This window comes from Rhagoletis zephyria, unplaced genomic scaffold (assembly GCF_001687245.7).
Source record: "Rhagoletis zephyria isolate East Lansing unplaced genomic scaffold, Rhagoletis_zephyria_1.1 Rzeph_scaffold_01233, whole genome shotgun sequence".
NCBI lineage: Eukaryota > Metazoa > Arthropoda > Insecta > Diptera > Tephritidae > Rhagoletis > Rhagoletis zephyria.
In genome coordinates, this window is record NW_016158317.1 from 100,806 (window position 1) to 119,294 (window position 18,489).

Sequence of the window (18,489 nt, forward strand, 5' to 3'; positions counted from 1 at the left end):
TGCAGGGTGTTTTTTGTTTAATATTTGCAATGTTTTTCAAAATTTGTATGTTATTTTTTTATAAAAATATGGTTCACGCTTTATACAGAACTTACAAAAATTCCACCAATTTTCGTCAAAATTTTAGCCTTTTTAATCTGAATTTTTAGAAAAATTTTGAGCACCTATGCAGACAGATCGGGTTTTTAATTCTAGTGAAACAAAATCAAGTTTTAAGCGGCTAAAAAATCGCGTTGATTTTTAATGAATTTTCGCGGTTTTTTGCATATGTATAACAAGTGCAATTTGTAAAATATAGCGTTAATTTTTTTAATTTTGCTTGCAAACGGTCATACGCATTTTATTCTACGAAAAATTCGCTTTTATATGGTAAAAAGTGCAAAAAGTCGTCAGCAATAAAAAAAAACCTTCAAAAATCAACGCGATTTTTTAGCCACTTAAAACTGGATCTTGTTTCACTAGAATTAAAAAACGTGTCTAATTATATTTATATTTTCTAAATTAAGTCTATAAGTTTAGCACTTTACCTAATCGATGTCACATAAACCCACATTTCAAACTTCGTACAAAAATTATGAAAATTCAACAAAATTTAACAATTGCACCCAATAATTTTAAACTTTTTAGTAGGCAGTTTTGTAGCCCATTACATTAGAATTAGAAAATCGCGTTGATTTTTAATATATTTTTTTGCTCATGGTGCTAGGCATTTTCTCCCATACAAACGAAATTGAGGAGCATACTTTATATGGAAGAAAATGCACAACATCGTCAACCAAAAAAAAAAAAAACTATTAAAAATCAACGCGATTTTCTAGCGTCTTGAAATTTGCACTTTAACCTGTTTAAACTTAATGAGTTACAAAACTGCATACCCAAAATTTTTCAAAAAATTCTGAACAAAAAGTTTAAAATTTTTGGGTGCAATTGATAGTATGTTGAATTTTCATAATTTTTGCACGAAGTTTGATATGTGGTTTTTTGTGGCGCTGGTTAGGTAAAGTGCTAGACATTTATAAAAAGAATGTAAACATTAAATAAACAAAAGAAAAATAGCCAAAACTAGTCAATTTAATTTAATTTCATTCCAAATTTTTTATTCATAAAGTTCTCTACTATACAGGGGGTCCTGAACACCCGCCCACCCTCTCTAAAATGGAGGGAAATGTTTTTGATTGAAAAACTTGATGATTCCAATGAAAACATTTCGTCCTTTTTAGAAGTCCAGAACGATTTGATGTTCGAAAGTCATTCCGAGAAAACATAAATTCAAACAAAAGTTACGTATTTTTAAACCCAGAATGCGAATCAGTAGTAAAAACATGTGTGCATATATGTGTAATTAAAAAAATGGATTTTCGGTCAGTTTAACCCACTTCCGGTCGAAACCGGAAGTCAGTAATACCACCAAAATATAAACCATCCCTGATTGAGTAGGTCATATTTTTGCGTTTTTCAATAAAAAAAAGTTCCCCCCATTTTAGAGGGGTGTACGGGTGGTCTTGGACAATGTTTAAATATCCTATTACACAGGCCAACAAAAATGGAAAAAAATTTTGGTGCGGAAAATGTTAAAGCTTTTTTTGATCGACTTTTTGGTGCTGATTAAGAATCCGTAAGTAAAAAGTTTGCATCAGCTCCAGATTTTGAGAAAAATTATGTTAAATTGTCAAAAAATCGCACTTTTTGCAATATTTGAGAAGCTCTAGAAAGGAAAAAAAGGTTATAGAAGCTTCCACTTAGGCTTAAATTAAGGCTTGAGCTTTCGACTACAGTCCCTGAAAACACCATCGCTGCACCTTGATCGGATGGTCACTCATAGTCATTTATTGAACTGATTGTGGATTTTTTTTTGTTTTCAATAGCACAATTTTCCAGTATTTTTTATTATTTAATAAATAATTATAAGTGACTATCAGGTCAAGGTGCAGGGACGCCATTTCTCGACACTTTGGCCTCGTTTTTACCAAAATCTGGATCTGATGGAAACTTTATACTTACGGATTCTTAATCAGCATCAAAACGTCAATCGAAAACAGCTTTAAGATTTGCCGCATCAAAATCAGTATTGTCCTGTTGAGCTTGAGGCCGTTTTTTATGAATTTTTGCGGGAAAAACAACAATTTACATTTTGGTAGAAGTTATAGCTGCTATCTCCTCATCAGACTTCTTCAGTGGGATTCGATGCAACGACCCCCCTACCGCCCAAGCCGTAGCCTACCCACTGAGCAAAGTTCGCCACGTAAACTGTTGTTGCTTTTTCCACTTTTTTCCATGTGTTTAGCCAGCTACAATCAAGCACAGCTATTGCGCTATCATTTACACTTGATCATGGGGTTGTTGTTTTTGTTGGTTTTTGTTAAAAATTCTACCTAATTTATTTAAGTTCCACAAGTGTATAAATATACTTTTTAGACGCGTAGGTCCATTTTAACTTTCTCTGTCACATAACGTCGTTTAAAGTACAAAACCGCGTATGGTGGTTTTGCAAAACATCGTAACAGACATTTGTGCCAAAAATGAGATTGTAGGCCTCACGCCTTATCCATTCATATAGAATTATCGGGCGATAATTGCATATATATAAAAGTAAGAGATAATTGGAGATAAAAGTTTTGAAATAGGACAGGCTTCACTCTCTCCTGTAAAATTTGGCAACCTCAAATACATTTTTTTTACGTTACCTTACTACGCGTTTTTACTTTAAACGACAATTTCTATATTCATAAGTACATTAAGCTGTTTTTTTTTAATTTTTGTATGAATAAGAAAACAAATCAGTTAAAATACTAAGATTCTTTATTTTTTTAACCTAATTTATTTGCATGTTAGCTAAAAAAGAAGCAGGAATTACAAAAGCAAATGCTTCTCCATACATTTCATGAACAGACCAAGGAGCTGGAATTGCGACACAAAATGCAACTGGAACAAAAATACCAGGTGAGTTCCTAACAAATGTTACAATAGTTTTCTCTTCGCTCATAAAACACTGAATAAAATGCTTCCTCAAACATTCATAAGTATGTATTTATATTTATACCTTCTTTGCTGGAAGAGCATCGTAACTAAAATACCAAAAACTTGTTATGCATTTTCCTTTAAATGCCATTACTTTTTGGCTATATTTGCTAAGCCTTATCACACATAATTCATAGACATCGTTATTATATTTTTTCCCACAACATAAAAGAAGGGCATGCATTTTTGTTTACTTAACTCAAAATAATTTCTTTAAGCATATACATAAGTATACATAAGTACTTATACATTAGCAAATATTAATGTGAAATTATAAGTTCTTATTGTACATATGTCCATACACTGCCGGAACAAAGTATTGGCACAGCAAATTTTTCACAATATATGCAACAGTTTCTATTCTAATATTTTTCCGCCAATTTTGTATAAAAATATGGTTCGTTCTACAACAAAAAACTTAAAAATATAATTCCAAAACTTTGTGCAAAACTTGCGAAAATTCAGCAAATTTGTATGCAAATTTTCAACTTTTTAATCAGATTTTTTAGGATTTATTTGAGTATGCAGATTTGTTATCATTAGATCACTTTTATTATAATATAGTACAACTTTTAAATAGCTAGGAATTACCGTTGCTTTTTGGCAATTTTTTCACGCCGTCTCCATACAAAAAATTTTTTTCGAAAATATTTATATGGGAAAAATGCAAAACACCTTGAACAAAAAAAAATCTCAAAAATCAATGCGATTTTTGACTTACTCCGAACTTGCATTTTTTGACTAGAATGGGCTGAAAAACTGCATACTCAAAAAATTCTGAAAAATCTGATTAAAAAGTTGAAAATTTGCTGAATTTTCGCGAGTTTTGCACAAAGTTTAGCAATTAATTTTTTTTATGCATCATATTTTCATACAAAATTGGCGGAAAAATATTAGAATAAAAATTGTTGCATATCTTGTGAAAAATTTGCTGTGCCAATACTTCGTTCCAGCAGTGTATGTACATGTGCAATCTAGCTAAAATTTTCACTCTGCTCTATTCCTAGCAATCCAGTAATCGAAGCACCTTAAGGAAGGCTTGGTTGGCGCCAACAAAATGTAGATAATCGCTAAAATTGCGTTATTGTTTGTCATAGTAATCGTTTGAAAAATAAATGTACCCAAATATCTTATTGCTCATGTTCGACTAGACATTCGCAGATAATTGATCATAGTTAGTATTTTCGATACGATAACGTGCTGAAGTCGCTTCAAATATTTTCCATTTCATTCGATATGTATAATATCTAATAATAACTATTTGTAGCAGCTGGATTTTGACTTTAGGCGCTTGTACCTTTGTTTCCTTCTTCTGCTCCATTTAAAAAAGAAGAAAGTACCTTTCATACTTTATTTAAAACGCACGAAAATTCTGATTTTTGCGAATGATTAATTTTAACACAAAGATCTAACAAAAGTGTATTATGCACTTTAATTCTAATGCTCAGTTGGTATTAGTATTAGAACAATATACATTAGGGTGGTCCAAAAGGGGGGTGGAAGAATACCCGTATTTTTTTATTAAAAAAATATGTATTTAGAACTGCCTCAAAGCCCATGTATTTTATATGGCAAAAAGGCACCTTTTCGTAGAATGGTATAGAATTCTTGAAACTTTATATTTTTCTGTTTCTCTTTAAGAGGCTTCCAGTAATAATAACCAATTGTTTTTTTAGCCGTTTTTTAGCATCAACTATTTTTAATAGGTCCTCTAAAAACGCCAAAAAAGTAATGGTAAAAAAGCAATTGGGTACATTTATAAGTAGCCTTCCTGTTCTACTATAATTTCATGCTTTTTTCATATGTCAACAGTCTCATATGCCTGCAGTCCCATCTGCAAAGTAGTTAGAGTGCTGACCAATGCCTCGAATGCAGCTTGGCTGCCACTACACACAAGTTAGCTGCTGCATCGGCAACTATTTTCCAACACGTAGCCCATGGCTTTGGGCATTGCAAATACCTCGACCTATAATACCGAGGCATGTTCCTCAAGAGAAAATTGAAACTTAGACACTAGTTCCTGATCCATTGTCACTTTTTCAGCCAACAATAAAGATTCGACAATATGTATGTAAGCCCGTTTTCAGTGTTGGCCTTTACCAAGGATTCCGATACAGGAACTCAACATTATAGAATGTCCTCAACAAAAGATGTGGTGGCGTACTATCCTAAGTATCGAAAAGAGACTTGTGCCAAGATCTCTGTCATCAGCAATCTCCGCCTCGCCCCACTCAGTATCATACCAGCATCCATTTATTTTAGGTATGCCGGTAGTAGAGAAGTTTGGCAACCAGATTTTTCACAGATTCTATGCAATAGCGACCGGCCTTCAGTAGAAAAACACCTCCTCACAATCGTATTGGCTCCACCATGGTAGTAGTCTCCTCAAATATGTAATGTCATCGGTGAGACAAATGTTAACTTTAGTCTGGTCAAAACTAAACCACTGTTTTCAGTCGAGTATTAGCCCTCTTTTTGTCAATTTTTACCTTTTACTTGATCGTACTTGGAAGTTGGGGATTTATTTACGATCCTCCGAGTGTATTTCTGACTTGAAAAAGAGCTTTTCATAAAAATAAAATCGCTGTTCGGAACAAAATTTTGACAATAAATTACTCCTTATTGGCCAATCAAAAGCAACATAAAAAGTTTAACTGCACAATTTCTGCAGCATTTCAGAAGATTTTCAGTTGAGCATCAGCAACATATCATCAAGAAAGCAGCACGGCTGCAGTATTTCGGTAATTATTACGTACCTAGCTCGAACACACCCAAAACTTTTTTATTAAATAGTTTCACTGTAATAATCGAAATTCTTCCTTACCAAAAGTTTAATGTTTGTTAAAAAATAAGTGCTGCAAGAAAATTACTTTGAAAGGTTGTTATCCTCTCCTGTAAAATTTGCAAAAACTAGACTTAGCAAAATTTCACTCTAAGCTAGCGATAAGCAATCGTACCTCGTATTTTATTGATCCATATTTAATAATTTATTTATTTAAGTATAATAAAATCACGAAACATAAGGCATTCAAATCTATCTAATTAGACTAAAAAATTTCAGTTCAAAATAATCGTTTGATTGAGATTCAAAAATTGCAAAAAAAAACCAAAACCAAAACTTTTTCGAACTTATTGTAATTATGTAGTTTGCGGTGCATTCACATGGCGCTTTCCAGGAACTACGAGAACAAAGACTTTCCACTGCCGCAGAAGAGCAGCAACAAAGAGAACGGCGCGAGCGTGACGTAATCAAGCGGAAGGAAAACTGCAGTGCCAATGCCAGTCCCGAAGTCAAGCAAATTTTAAACGTAAGTAAATGAAATGTTATTACCATATAAATAGCTCTATGATATACTTTCAATTATTTGATGGTTTTCATTATTACAGAACTTTCTAATTAACCGCAAACAAGCGGCCTCCTCCAACGGCATAACGACCACGTCACCTTACAGAAATAGGTAAGTTTTTCATGCTCCAGCGCTGTGCTCTGAAACTGACAATGTCACTCAAATCTGTCTGTTACATTGATTGACTTTTATTTATTTTTTTTTTTTCTCTTAATAGAGGTGTTGTGAAAAGCTCATCCGGTGAATCGTTACCAGCTGGTTCTCTAACCAGTTCCCATCCATATAAAATACCGCAACCACCATCTTCATTTTTGAAATATGAATCCGACTTTCCACTACGCAAAACAGGCAAGTGTTTTTTTTAATTTAATATGATACTCGTATCAGCTTGCTTAAATTCAGTCACAAATGCGTATGTATGTACGTTTGTGTGTATGTACAAAATATCCATGTTGGAATTGTGTTGAAAGTCTCAAATCTAAATCTAAATCTAGTAACCTTAAAACCTTATTTTTTCCATGCTACATACATACATACATAAATACGCGCAATATAATAATTTTTACTGCTTAAAAATAATAATAAAATAAATGAAGCAATAAATCCCTGCATGAATACAAGAACGTTTTTGTTAAAATTACCAACATTATGTTTACTATTTGATTAAATGAGTTAATTTTTTGTTGTAATTGAAATGTTTGAAATAATACCGAAATAACGAAAACTATCATATTGTTTTATATAATATACAAGACTATACATACTTATAGAGAAATATGTACATATAGAGCAGGTGAGAAATTTTATTGAGCAATAGTTAAAGTCATAAGTAAGTCGAATATATGGCCGTTTGCACAGTGGGGTAAACGCCCTGTACGGAAATGCATCAATGCAAAGCATCAGGCTCTCTTATTGCTTAGCAATAATTGATGGAAATGTCCAATATTAGTTGCGCAAATTGGGAATTTTAGTTTAGAAATAAAAAGAATATGGATGCTTCTTTGCACTAACGCAGGGGGTAACTCACATTCGGCAGTTAATTTTCATTTCCTGTACAGAAAAACGGTCCTTACCTACTGCCGGTTTTCATAATAAATTCAAATAAAAATTAAATTTTGCACTTCATTGCTTTCGTGAAACTGGTATTAGCAACACAAATATGTTTAAAGGGTTCGGAATTTCTTAAAACTTGCTACGCCTCTTACATAGACTTTCTATTGATTAGCTACTCGATAAAAACTACCTTACTCACCTACTCACCTTAAGGGTTTTTTCCTCAAATTCCTCCCTGGGGGATTCGGATACACTATGTACTTAAAGTATCCATAGAGTCTGATTTGAGTATTTCCAAAATTACAGAGCTAAAAGATGCGGGTATTGGAGCCACATTTTTGAAACGCGGGAACTTTAGTAATTTTAATTTTCACAAGTAATCGGCAAAGGCGCTCTAGGAATGTACCTAAAATTCGACGCTAATCTCATAATTCATTCAAAAAAATATCACTGCAAATTATATAGCTTCAGTTCCTTTTTTTCAGTTCGAAAAACATTCCCGAACAAGCGCATAGGTCAGACCTTTTGAAATAGAATCCCTACGAGTATTCACATAAATGCTAAATACATAAGTTTTTTTTTTTATAAGTATGTATGTATGAATATACATAAGTATGTATGTGTATATAGGAAACAATATGTATCGATGTGAGCTAATATAACTAAAAAAAGCATTGTTGTTTGATATGTATGTTATGTTCTACTACCATTCATCGAAGGATGCAAAAAATTTCTAAAAATATTTACATATTTTACTAATTAGGTATTCACAACAAATGTCGTATTGATGTATGTATGTATGTCGTAAGTATTAAATGGTTAAATTAATGTTTAGAGGACTTGAAACCACAATCAACTATTTTTTAAAGGCGTGACAATTTAGATGACTTTTAGGGTACCTCAAGAACTCTCGAAATATGTGTTTAGCCGCTTAAAGTTTACGACATACAGCAATATGACAATGTCGTAAACATTGTTGGGAATATCTCATATAAGGCAATAATTTACGCTTCTTTCTTTCAAACAATTTATATTGAATTTTGCTTTCAATTACTAATAAGGTTGATTAGGCAAGGACTAAGGCACAAATAAAACAAATATGGTGAATTTGGCATTTATTTAACCCATCGTAGCGCCAAAATTTCCTTAAAAACTTAATACCTTAGATGCCATTTACACTGGGTTCTACCGAGTTAACATGAAAATAAAGTATTTCCTAAAAATATAATAATAATAATAAAATGTTTAGTAAGAATTGATTATTGGTTTTCAGATTGTTTTGTTAGAATGTTATATTTACATACATACATTCATATATGGGACAAACCCGCGCGTTATGTTTACCATNGACTGGGTTCTACCGAGTTAACATGAAAATAAAGTATTTCCTAAATATATAATAATAATAATAAAATGTTTAGTAAGAATTGATTATTGGTTTTCAGATTGTTTTGTTAGAATGTTATATGTACATACATACATTCATATATGGGACAAACCCGCGCGTTATGTTTACCATATTACCATAGGTATTACATACTATATACATATGTACATAAATATTACCCTTTCTCCACTCTCAAAGAATGGCTTGTTAATATATAAAACGTAGATCTGAATAAAGCTTTGATTATTTTTTTTTTTTTGTTAGAAGATCGTTTGTGTACCCTCGATAAGCTCCAAACCCAAGATAATATCAGCCTCCCTAGTAGATGCACACATTACGTACTCCTTCAAAGCGAAGACGGTAATTCGGTACATGTGAGAACGCTGGTTAGATAAGCAGTAAGCAACTTGAGTTGGCTCTATTCAAAAGATACCGAAAAAGGCTAGACCTGTATAAGAACTCCTAACGCTCCCCAGTACTTAATGCGTTATAAGTTTACCAATTAACCGTTTCTGCTGCCAAAATGGATGAGCCTTTCCTAGCCAATTCGTCAGCGACTTCGGTACCTTCAATCCTGCAGTGTTCTTGTACCCAGCAAACTGTTGCTGTGTTTCTTGCTACCAAGAGTTTAAGAGTGCCAAAGCACATCCTGATGAGTCCATAGGTTATCGTCCTGTTGAAGAGGTTCCTGCGGGCCGCATATTAAGCTCTTTTTAAGGTTGATTATGACACAGATTGAGATTGCTTGTACCTCGGGTAGAAATGCAATGGGTCCATAAACACCCGCATCCGGTCTGTGTACATATCTGTGATCGAATTGAGGTTAACTATTTGACCAAACCTCTCAATCTGGTATTTTTACCTGGAATTACCTTCCAAAGTAGCTTTCTTTTATGAACGATTCAGCGAACCCCCATATCCTATATCGGATGCTTTACCCAAAATACCGCTATGTTAGCTCTTCTTAAGAAGGGCACCATCTGATTCAAATCACATTCAGATCGAATTCCCCCTGAAACTGCTGTTGCCTGGACAAAAATATAGAGTGGAGTCCAAAAGAGAAGCGACTCTATAGCCGCGGTGGAAGAAGTTCTCATTGTATTTGTTGCAGCAGTTTAAAATGAGTTGTTAAAGTCATTGTCAGGGACTTCCTTAATCATATTTTTTAATACATATCCTAATACAGTAGCCGCTCACAAATTGGAAATCTCAGAAATTCGAATCTTCCAGAAATTAAAATTAGAATTTGCAAAACATTCTTTTTTTGATCACAGGAAAACCTGTATTTTATTTGAATAAACTAAAACTTAAAATGGGATTCACAAATTTATCTGTGTTACCCGCTATTTTCAATTTAATACAACCATATATTTTTAATAAAAAAAAAAATACATGTTACATGCAGAGTTAGGCATTATTCGAATAAATTGTTATTTAGATAATTATTCGAATAAAATTTTATCCGTAATATAATTATTCACAGATAACTCATTCACGAATAAATGATTCGTGAATAAATTGCTTGCAAATAATTTATTCGTTTTTTTATTCGTTATTTTAAATAATGAATAAAAACTCATTTTTAACACATTGAGCCACCTTTTACTTTTATTTCTATTGTCAAGGATTGTGAGTTAGCTGAATTCTGTTTACTATTTTATCAAGAATACTAGCCCATTACCTCTGGTTTCGCGGACCCTGATAATATTTTTTGCGTTGACCAATGCAAGAATAGCGTTGAAAACCAAATATGGGTAAAGTAAAATTCTTAAGCAATTCATCAAGCGGAGGTAGATGCAAGGTCGCATATAGGGTGTATGATGATATAAACATAAAAAACCAAGTAGTCCAGACATACGGGGTTTCTAATAATTTCGACTGCAGCCCCATTATGAATTGCAACCTGATTGTACAATAAATAGGGATTTTCTAAATAACTCAACTGCAGCGCCACCTAGCGGGTCCATTTTTCGCATAAGTATTTTTCATCATGCAAAAAGAATACATTTTGAATTTGAACGAAATCGGTTCATAAATACGGATTTTATAAATAACTCGGCTCCATCGCCACCNTCATTCTTAATTCATATTCGAATAAAAAAACTTCCAGAAATTAGAAGATTTCAGAAATCAGAATTACCGTAAAACCAAAGTGGTTCCTTATTTTTGTTATTTATGGCCTTATGGTTCTAATTTGCAAGCATCTACTGTATTGATATTATTATCACTTCAAAATCATACAAAACCCAAATCGGAAAATATACGTATTTGGAAAATTAAATTACCAATGGCATGACTAAGGGTTAAATATTAAATCAATTAAGCGGTCTTCAGTGTATGATATTTCTCGTTAGTTCTTGTTTTTTTTAGTTAAGTCCTCTGAACAAAAGGAAAGCTTTTTCATTACTTTATTTTTACAATACTGAGAATTATTGCCCACGCTGCACAAATGTGGCAGTTGTATATTGTTATCGAACTTCGTAGAAATTTAAGTAGCATAACAACAACAACAAAAAAAAAAGAAAAATAAAATCATCTTTAGTATCTAAAAATAACCACTGGCAATAATATTCACATACAGCATCCGAACCAAATTTGCTGAAGCTACGTCTAAAGCAAAGCGTTATTGAGCGCAAGCAGAGGATCAGTGGTCCAGCTGGGTTACGTCGGCATGAGCGCATATTGCAGCGAAGGCAGCAGAAGCAAAATTCCGCTTTAACAAGTACGTATAATGCAAGGCTTTAACACTATTTATATATAGCATATATATGTAAACACGAAACAAGCAAAGCAGAGCAAAACAAGCGAAGACAAGACAAATTTAAGCATTTTTTTACTTATTAGGTGTACATAAAATCAAGGCAATGCAAATAAATTAAAATTATTAATAATAGAAATTTAAAAGGAAAAGAAAATTACAAGAATTATGTATACTTATGTATGTGGATAAAAAAACATTAATGGGTCTAATCATTGAACTCGTGTCGATCGAAAAATTTGAAATTTTTGTAAGAAAATGATAGGAAAATTTCATGATTTCCGATCGACACGAGTTCAATAATTATACCCAATAATTTTAGTAGTACAAGGAATAAAGACAATTCACTTCGGAACAATCAGGGATTGATACCAAAAAGCCCCATTGATTCTATTGCTGCTAGGTAGGCTAACTTTTCGAATCAAATTTGCTCGAGAACCGTTATTCTTGCGAAAAAAGTGACCGCATATTTTTTGTAGGCAATTCCCTAAGCTACAAACTCGGCAACCATAATTTTTTTGTAAAAGTAGACGTTAACAGTAGACCTAATACCGATTTTACCATATTTTACTTGAAACCTATTCCGTATCAGCTGTGAGCTTATTTCTGTTACTTGACAGTTTTACTACACTTAATCCGAGTAAACAGAACAGGATCAAGCCTGATATTTTCGCAAAAAAAAAACCGTTTATTGTGACCTTTCACACCGCGTAACATATCTAGCCGTAATCGAATCTTTTGGCATGTTGTTTGAAGCCACAAAAAAAAGGTCCATATAAAAATCCAGCATTTCCCTAATTCCGAGTCCGGCTTTCCGAGTTTTGTCTTTATTTCCTGGACTATAAAGAATTTCAACATACTTACTTTTAAACTATTCTCAACCACAATTGCTTCGCTCTGGATTCTGGTTTGTTAACAAATGATGAACGATTTTTGCTATGTGTATGTAGGTATTTACTATAAATTATTGCTGCATACCATTAACAGAATAAAAGCTTATATGTTGTCCTCGAAATATGACTTGAATGCTTGCTAATTTGTTTTGTAATGCTTTGAATGTGTTTAATGCTTCAGAGGATTCTTTTATATTTTCATATTACTAATGAAATAAAATAAAACCCCTTTAAAAGTATGTATATAGATATATGTGTGCCCATATGTATGTATAAAATATTTGAGATACCTACATTTTACACACATACATATATCTACATATATATAATACCGCACAGCTTAATTTGAGTCCTTTAGGATACACAAAAAAATCACTCAAATAATTGGTCAATTTTATTCTCAATCAACAGATTGCAGCAGCACACCAGATTCTGGACCAAACTCACCACCTTCGTCCACACTCTCTTCTGGCGTTGTGGGTAGTCGCGGCTCACCGACTAGTGCACCCATTCAAGAAGAAAACGAAGAAAGTAGTCAATATCAGCCCGGCCAGCGCAGTAGTATAAATGATCTCTCGCTGTTTAGCTCACCCTCGATGCCAAATATTCCGCTTGGCGGACCACATTTGGCAAGCCATGCACATGCTCAAGCCAACAACTATGCTGTGCTTGCCGCTATGCGACAACATGTACCTACTCTAGCCGCTCCTACATACTACAGTCCACTGGCCATGCCATTCGCTCGTCACCAACCGCCTCCGCCACCGCCACCATCTTCATCGCATACTACTGTGATAGCGGCTGCCCTGCCACCCGCCCCTTCGCCAGTAGTACGTTCTGCATCGGCCACGTCCACCTCATCGTCACAAGCTTCTTTGGCCAGTGATGTTATACCACCTATTGCGCATGCCGCTTCAACACTCCTAACTGCAGGTGGCGCTAGCGCACACAGTCACGCTGTCCTAGGCTCTAGTAGTCTACATCCAGGCGCACCAATGGTCGGTGTTTCACCGTCGATGTATGGCCAGCCCATTACTGATGCCCAAGTGGCACACGCCCACCTAAACAAGCAAGGACATCGACCATTGGGACGTACTCAATCGGCTCCTCTACCGCTGGGTCACCCGATGCTCACCGGAACTGGACAGATCGGCGTGGGGCAAACGCACTATGAGAACAGTGATGTGAGTATTGATATCGATTTCGATAATTTATCGGTTGATTTGTTGATAAATATTTCGATATTGATCGCAATTTCACGTACGAATATGATGAAAAGAGGAACGGAAATAATTAGTAGCAAAGAAGTCTCGATTGCACACACATAAAGATGTAAGCGAATTTTTTTTCAAAATTTTATGATATTTTGGAAAAAATTTCGCTTACATCTTTTTAGCGGTTAGGACTCGATATATTTTGTTGTAATTTAAATAGATTTATATTTTTCGAGTTTAACCAATAAAAATTAGAAATATTAATGTTTTTTCCCTTCCAATAATTAGGTTATTTTTTTAAATATCGAGATTTTTTTTTATTAATGAATTTAGAATTTTTGGCACTTTGCATTAAAAGCCGAAAATAGTGTTTATAATTTAGAATTGAACTTTTGCTAAAACGGCCAATAGTATTAGTTAAAAAATACCCATAACGAGGCTAAGTAAATCTGAAAAACTTATGTTATTTCGAAGTTAACGCTTGTAATGCGCGCCAACTAGAGTCCGACCGATTAATCGGTATCGGCATCGGCTAATATCGGCCAAAAAATGGGCATCGGCATCGGACTCTTAGTCGATTCATTTTCCTTTTTTCGCACTTCATTCCATGTTATTTATTTTTAACTTTTTTAATTTCTTAAAATCTTAAAATATTAATGCATCTGAGTCCTTCTGCCATAAATTTGTTCTCATGTTTCGTTTTTATGATGTACGGTGGCGAGAATGTAAATAGGGAAGACACATTTTAGCAAGTTTTGGCCATTTTTCTTTGTTTAAAAAATGTCTATTATATATATTTTTTTTTTGTATGGAGAAAATCAGCAACCTTTCTACAAAAAATTTTTAAAAATCCACGGTAAAAATTTGCACTTAATATAATACAATTGAATGGGCTATAAAGTTGCATATTCAGAATGTCTCTAGAAAATTTAATAAATACGCTGTGAAATTTTGCTAATTTTTGTACAAAGTTTGAAATTTTTACTTACACGTTTTTTTTAGAAAACGAGCTACACTTTCATAAAAAGTAATAAACATTAAATAAACGAAAGGGAAATAACCAAAGAATGCTAAAATGTTTCTTCCGGATTTATATTTTCGTCACTGTATGTATTGTTATGATTATCCTTGAATTAATCGCTGAATTCCTAAATCTTTCGGGTTCTTTTCATTGGATTGTTAAATTATTTACGTTACAACAATACTTTCATTTATTTTACATTGAATGAGAAAAAGACTATGGAACAAAGTATTGCATTGATATGTATAAGCGATTTACTATTTTTTTAAATATATTTATGTATGTACAGAAATAAGTGAACAGATTCTTGGATGATTATTGGTTTTGTAATGTTATTTAGTTATTTGTTTATGTTTTTCTTTTGTTATTATTAGAATTTATTAAAAGCATTTGTTCTTGAATGAATTTATATTCTGGTAGTTTTTTTTTAAGGAATCGGCATCGGTTTTAAAAAAGTCATCAAAATTTTCTTAAGAATTATAAAAGTCTTTTAATAATATTTATGCGTGAGAAAAATTTTTTAAGTCATCGATAACTATTATTTTAAGACTTATATAATAGAAGTATTTTCTTAATAATTATCTGCGAGATAAATATTTTTAAGTCCTCAAAGACTTTTATTTTGAGACTTGTATTATAAAAGTCTTGTCATAATAAGTATCATTGAGTTAAATATTTTTAAGTCTTCAAAGACTTTTTATTTTGAGACTTATATTATAAAAGTCTTCTGATAATAATTATGAGTGCGCAAAAATGTTGTAGATAGTCCCGAACGGGTCCCAAACCAGGCCCCAACTGGTCCCAAACTACTCCCCAATTAGTCCCGAACTGGTACCCACCTAGCCTGGCCCCCAACTAATGCTGAAAGTCTTTTAAGACTTAAAAATTTTTTCGCGCTCATAATAATTATGAAATACTTTTACAATATAAGTCTTAAAATAAAAGTCTTTGAAGACTTAAAAATATATATCTCAATGATCATTTGAATAATATAAGTCTTAAAATAAAAGTCTTTGAAGACTTAAAAATTATTATCTCTCTGATAATTATCATGAAAGGACTTTTATAATATAAGTCCTTGAATAATAATTATGGATGACTCGAAAAATATTTATCTTAATATAATAAAAGTTATTATCTCTCTGATAATTATTATGAAAGGACTTTTATAATATAAGTCCTTGAAAAATAATGATGGATGACTCGAAAAATATTTATCTTAATATAATAATTACACTGGTTTACAGAAAATATGTTTTATGGATGCCACTATCCAATTTCCACGTAGAATTCCTCCGTGATTCCGCAAATCGAGATCATTTTTTTTCTATGGATAACTTTTCGAGATATATGCAATTTACCGTTACTCAGCTTTAAAAAATAGTGGTTTCACTTAATCACGTATGTATATCTTTCGAACCAATTGAATAATCGTAATACAAATTACGGGATATGAAAACAAATAAAATTCTCCATAAACTATATATATATCACTTTTCGATAGCCCCGATAGTTACTGAGAAATTAATTAATTATTTCTCACACCTCTTGTTTTCGATGCAAACACTCTGCCTACTCAGGTGTACGTGGCGTATGAGTAACACTCTTTTCTGCTGATATTTCATACAAAAACTCCTTGCGCATTTTCATTTGACAATTTTGACTTTTTCCCTGTTAAAGTTTGAATTTTTTGCATTTTTTCATCAAAAAAACATAAAAATCGGGAATGATTAATTAATTTCTCAGAAACTATCAGGGCTATCGAAAAGTAATCTATATACGGTTTATGGAGAATTTTATTTTCTATCATTTTCCGTACCTTGTATTACGATTATTTAATTGCTTCGTAACATATACCTGATTAATTGGAACTACTATTTTTTTAAGCTGAATAACGGTAAATTGCAAATATTTCATAAACGTATCCCTACAAAAAAAAAAATTAGCTCGATTTTCTGAATCGACGAGCGATTTTACATACAAATTGGATAGTGGCATCTGGCGTCAGTGTTATTGACTGACTTTTATTATTATTACTTATAATAGTTATGTCTCTGCTAAACGGACTAACTAAATCAGAAACTCTTATGTAATTTCGAACTATGTGGGGACGTTACTTTTTTGCAGGCTGAACAACAGGCACACATGTTGGTTACGCAGAAAATACGCCAAACATTGATCAATCGTAGTAGCGCTAATAGGGAACCACAACTAAAAGAGGAAGAAGATTCGGCCGAAGTCATTGATCTGACGGATAAAAAGAAGCCACCAAAAACCGTCATTACAAGTATTGTACCCACGTGTACCTCACAAAATCTGCCAGAAACGACGAATGTTCCGTTGGGCGCATGCTTGCCCAACACGCCAAGTAAGTTGCGCGATCAGGAGTATCTGCAACAACAACGGGAACTGTTGTATAGACAGGCATTACAAGTACGTACCTACATAGATATGTATGTATATTATAAACATTCCTTTGACTGCATTATTAGATTTTTAAGTTATTTTAAATTAAAAAATTATTTTTTTTTCCAACTTTATTTCGCGTATAGATGGATGATTCAGTTGCACGTAGTTTAATGCGTCCTTTATCACGCACTCTATCTAGCCCTTTGGTTCATATGGGCCCAAATGGCATTAGTCAACTTCCAGATACTGGTCAATATGCCCCACCTATTATTACTTCTTCATCAGCTGACCATATTCCTCCAGTTAATCTCACGGTGCCGCATCGGCGTCGAGTGCTCGAGCACTCGTCTGCCGGCGCGACAGCATCCAGTGCGTTTTCTTCGTTACCTGCCATTCAATCAGTTATTGCTGCTGGAGCCAGTAGCAAGCTTGCAACTGATTATTCTACCCATCATAAAACAACTACAGGTCTCGCTTATGATAATCTAATGCAAAAACATGCCTGCACTTGTGGTGATAATTCAATTCATCCGGAGCATAGTGGGCGTTTGCAGAGTATCTGGGCCCGTCTAATTGAAACTGATTTGGCCAAGCGCTGCGATCGCCTGCGTTCACGTAAAGCTACATTGGAAGAATTGCAAACAGTGCACACAGAGGCGCATACTATGCTCTTTGCTTCGAGTTCGTGTCAACTGAATCGGCAGAAGTTGGATAATCCACCAGCGTCGAGTTTTGTTCGTTTATCCTGTGGAGGTTATGGTGTAGATTTGGACACTACTTGGAATAAGGACCATACTGCAGCTGCTGCACGCATGGCTGCCGGTTGTGTTATTGATCTGGCTTTTAAAACAGCTAAAGGCGATATTAAAAATGGTTTTGCGGTAGTGCGACCACCAGGCCATCATGCGGAGGCAAATTTGGCGATGGGCTTTTGCTTCTTCAACTCCATAGCGATTGCTGCAAAATTGCTGCGTCAACGTATGCCAGAAGTGAAGCGTATATTGATTGTGGATTGGGTGAGTACATTTGCATATAAATAAGTGACTTAGGTTACACTGTGAAACTTCTAGCAATTTCCTGATCGTTTCATCACGCGAAACTTACAACTAAATATTTTATTTACTTTATATCCCAAAAAAGATATACACTTAAGTCTTTTTATTTTTATGCGGTACATGCGTTCCTCAGAAAGCCGCAAAAAAAATCCGCATAAAAAAGTTCTTTACATTCATATAAAAAAAAGGGATGCGTTCCAGCATTTTCAAAAGCCGCATAAATTCAGATACTCCATGTAAAAAATCCTAAAAAACCGCATAAAAAATCCAGCGAGGCAAATTAAGCAAAAAAAAAACAATTTATTTCTTCACTTCAACACTTATTATTCCATGT

At 33.6% G+C, this 18,489-nt stretch overlaps 1 protein-coding gene across 14 annotated transcripts in view; it reads left to right on the plus strand.

Moving 5' to 3' along the window:
* HDAC4 (histone deacetylase 4) overlaps nt 1-18,489 on the plus strand; it is a 76,740-nt gene that overhangs the window by 53,713 nt on the left and 4,538 nt on the right. For 12 of the 14 annotated variants that reach the window (XM_017616611.1, XM_017616607.1, XM_017616608.1 and 9 more), the window contains 8 exons: nt 2,833-2,940; nt 6,165-6,326; nt 6,406-6,476; nt 6,583-6,713; nt 11,387-11,527; nt 12,868-13,640; nt 16,819-17,124; nt 17,244-18,116. In XM_017616611.1, coding sequence (XP_017472100.1) covers nt 2,833-2,940; nt 6,165-6,326; nt 6,406-6,476; nt 6,583-6,713; nt 11,387-11,527; nt 12,868-13,640; nt 16,819-17,124; nt 17,244-18,116 — 2,565 coding nt within the window. The remainder of the gene's footprint in view (nt 1-2,832; nt 2,941-6,164; nt 6,327-6,405; nt 6,477-6,582; nt 6,714-11,386; nt 11,528-12,867; nt 13,641-16,818; nt 17,125-17,243; nt 18,117-18,489) is intronic. The other 2 variants (XM_017616615.1, XM_017616620.1) reach the window with 2 other exon arrangements.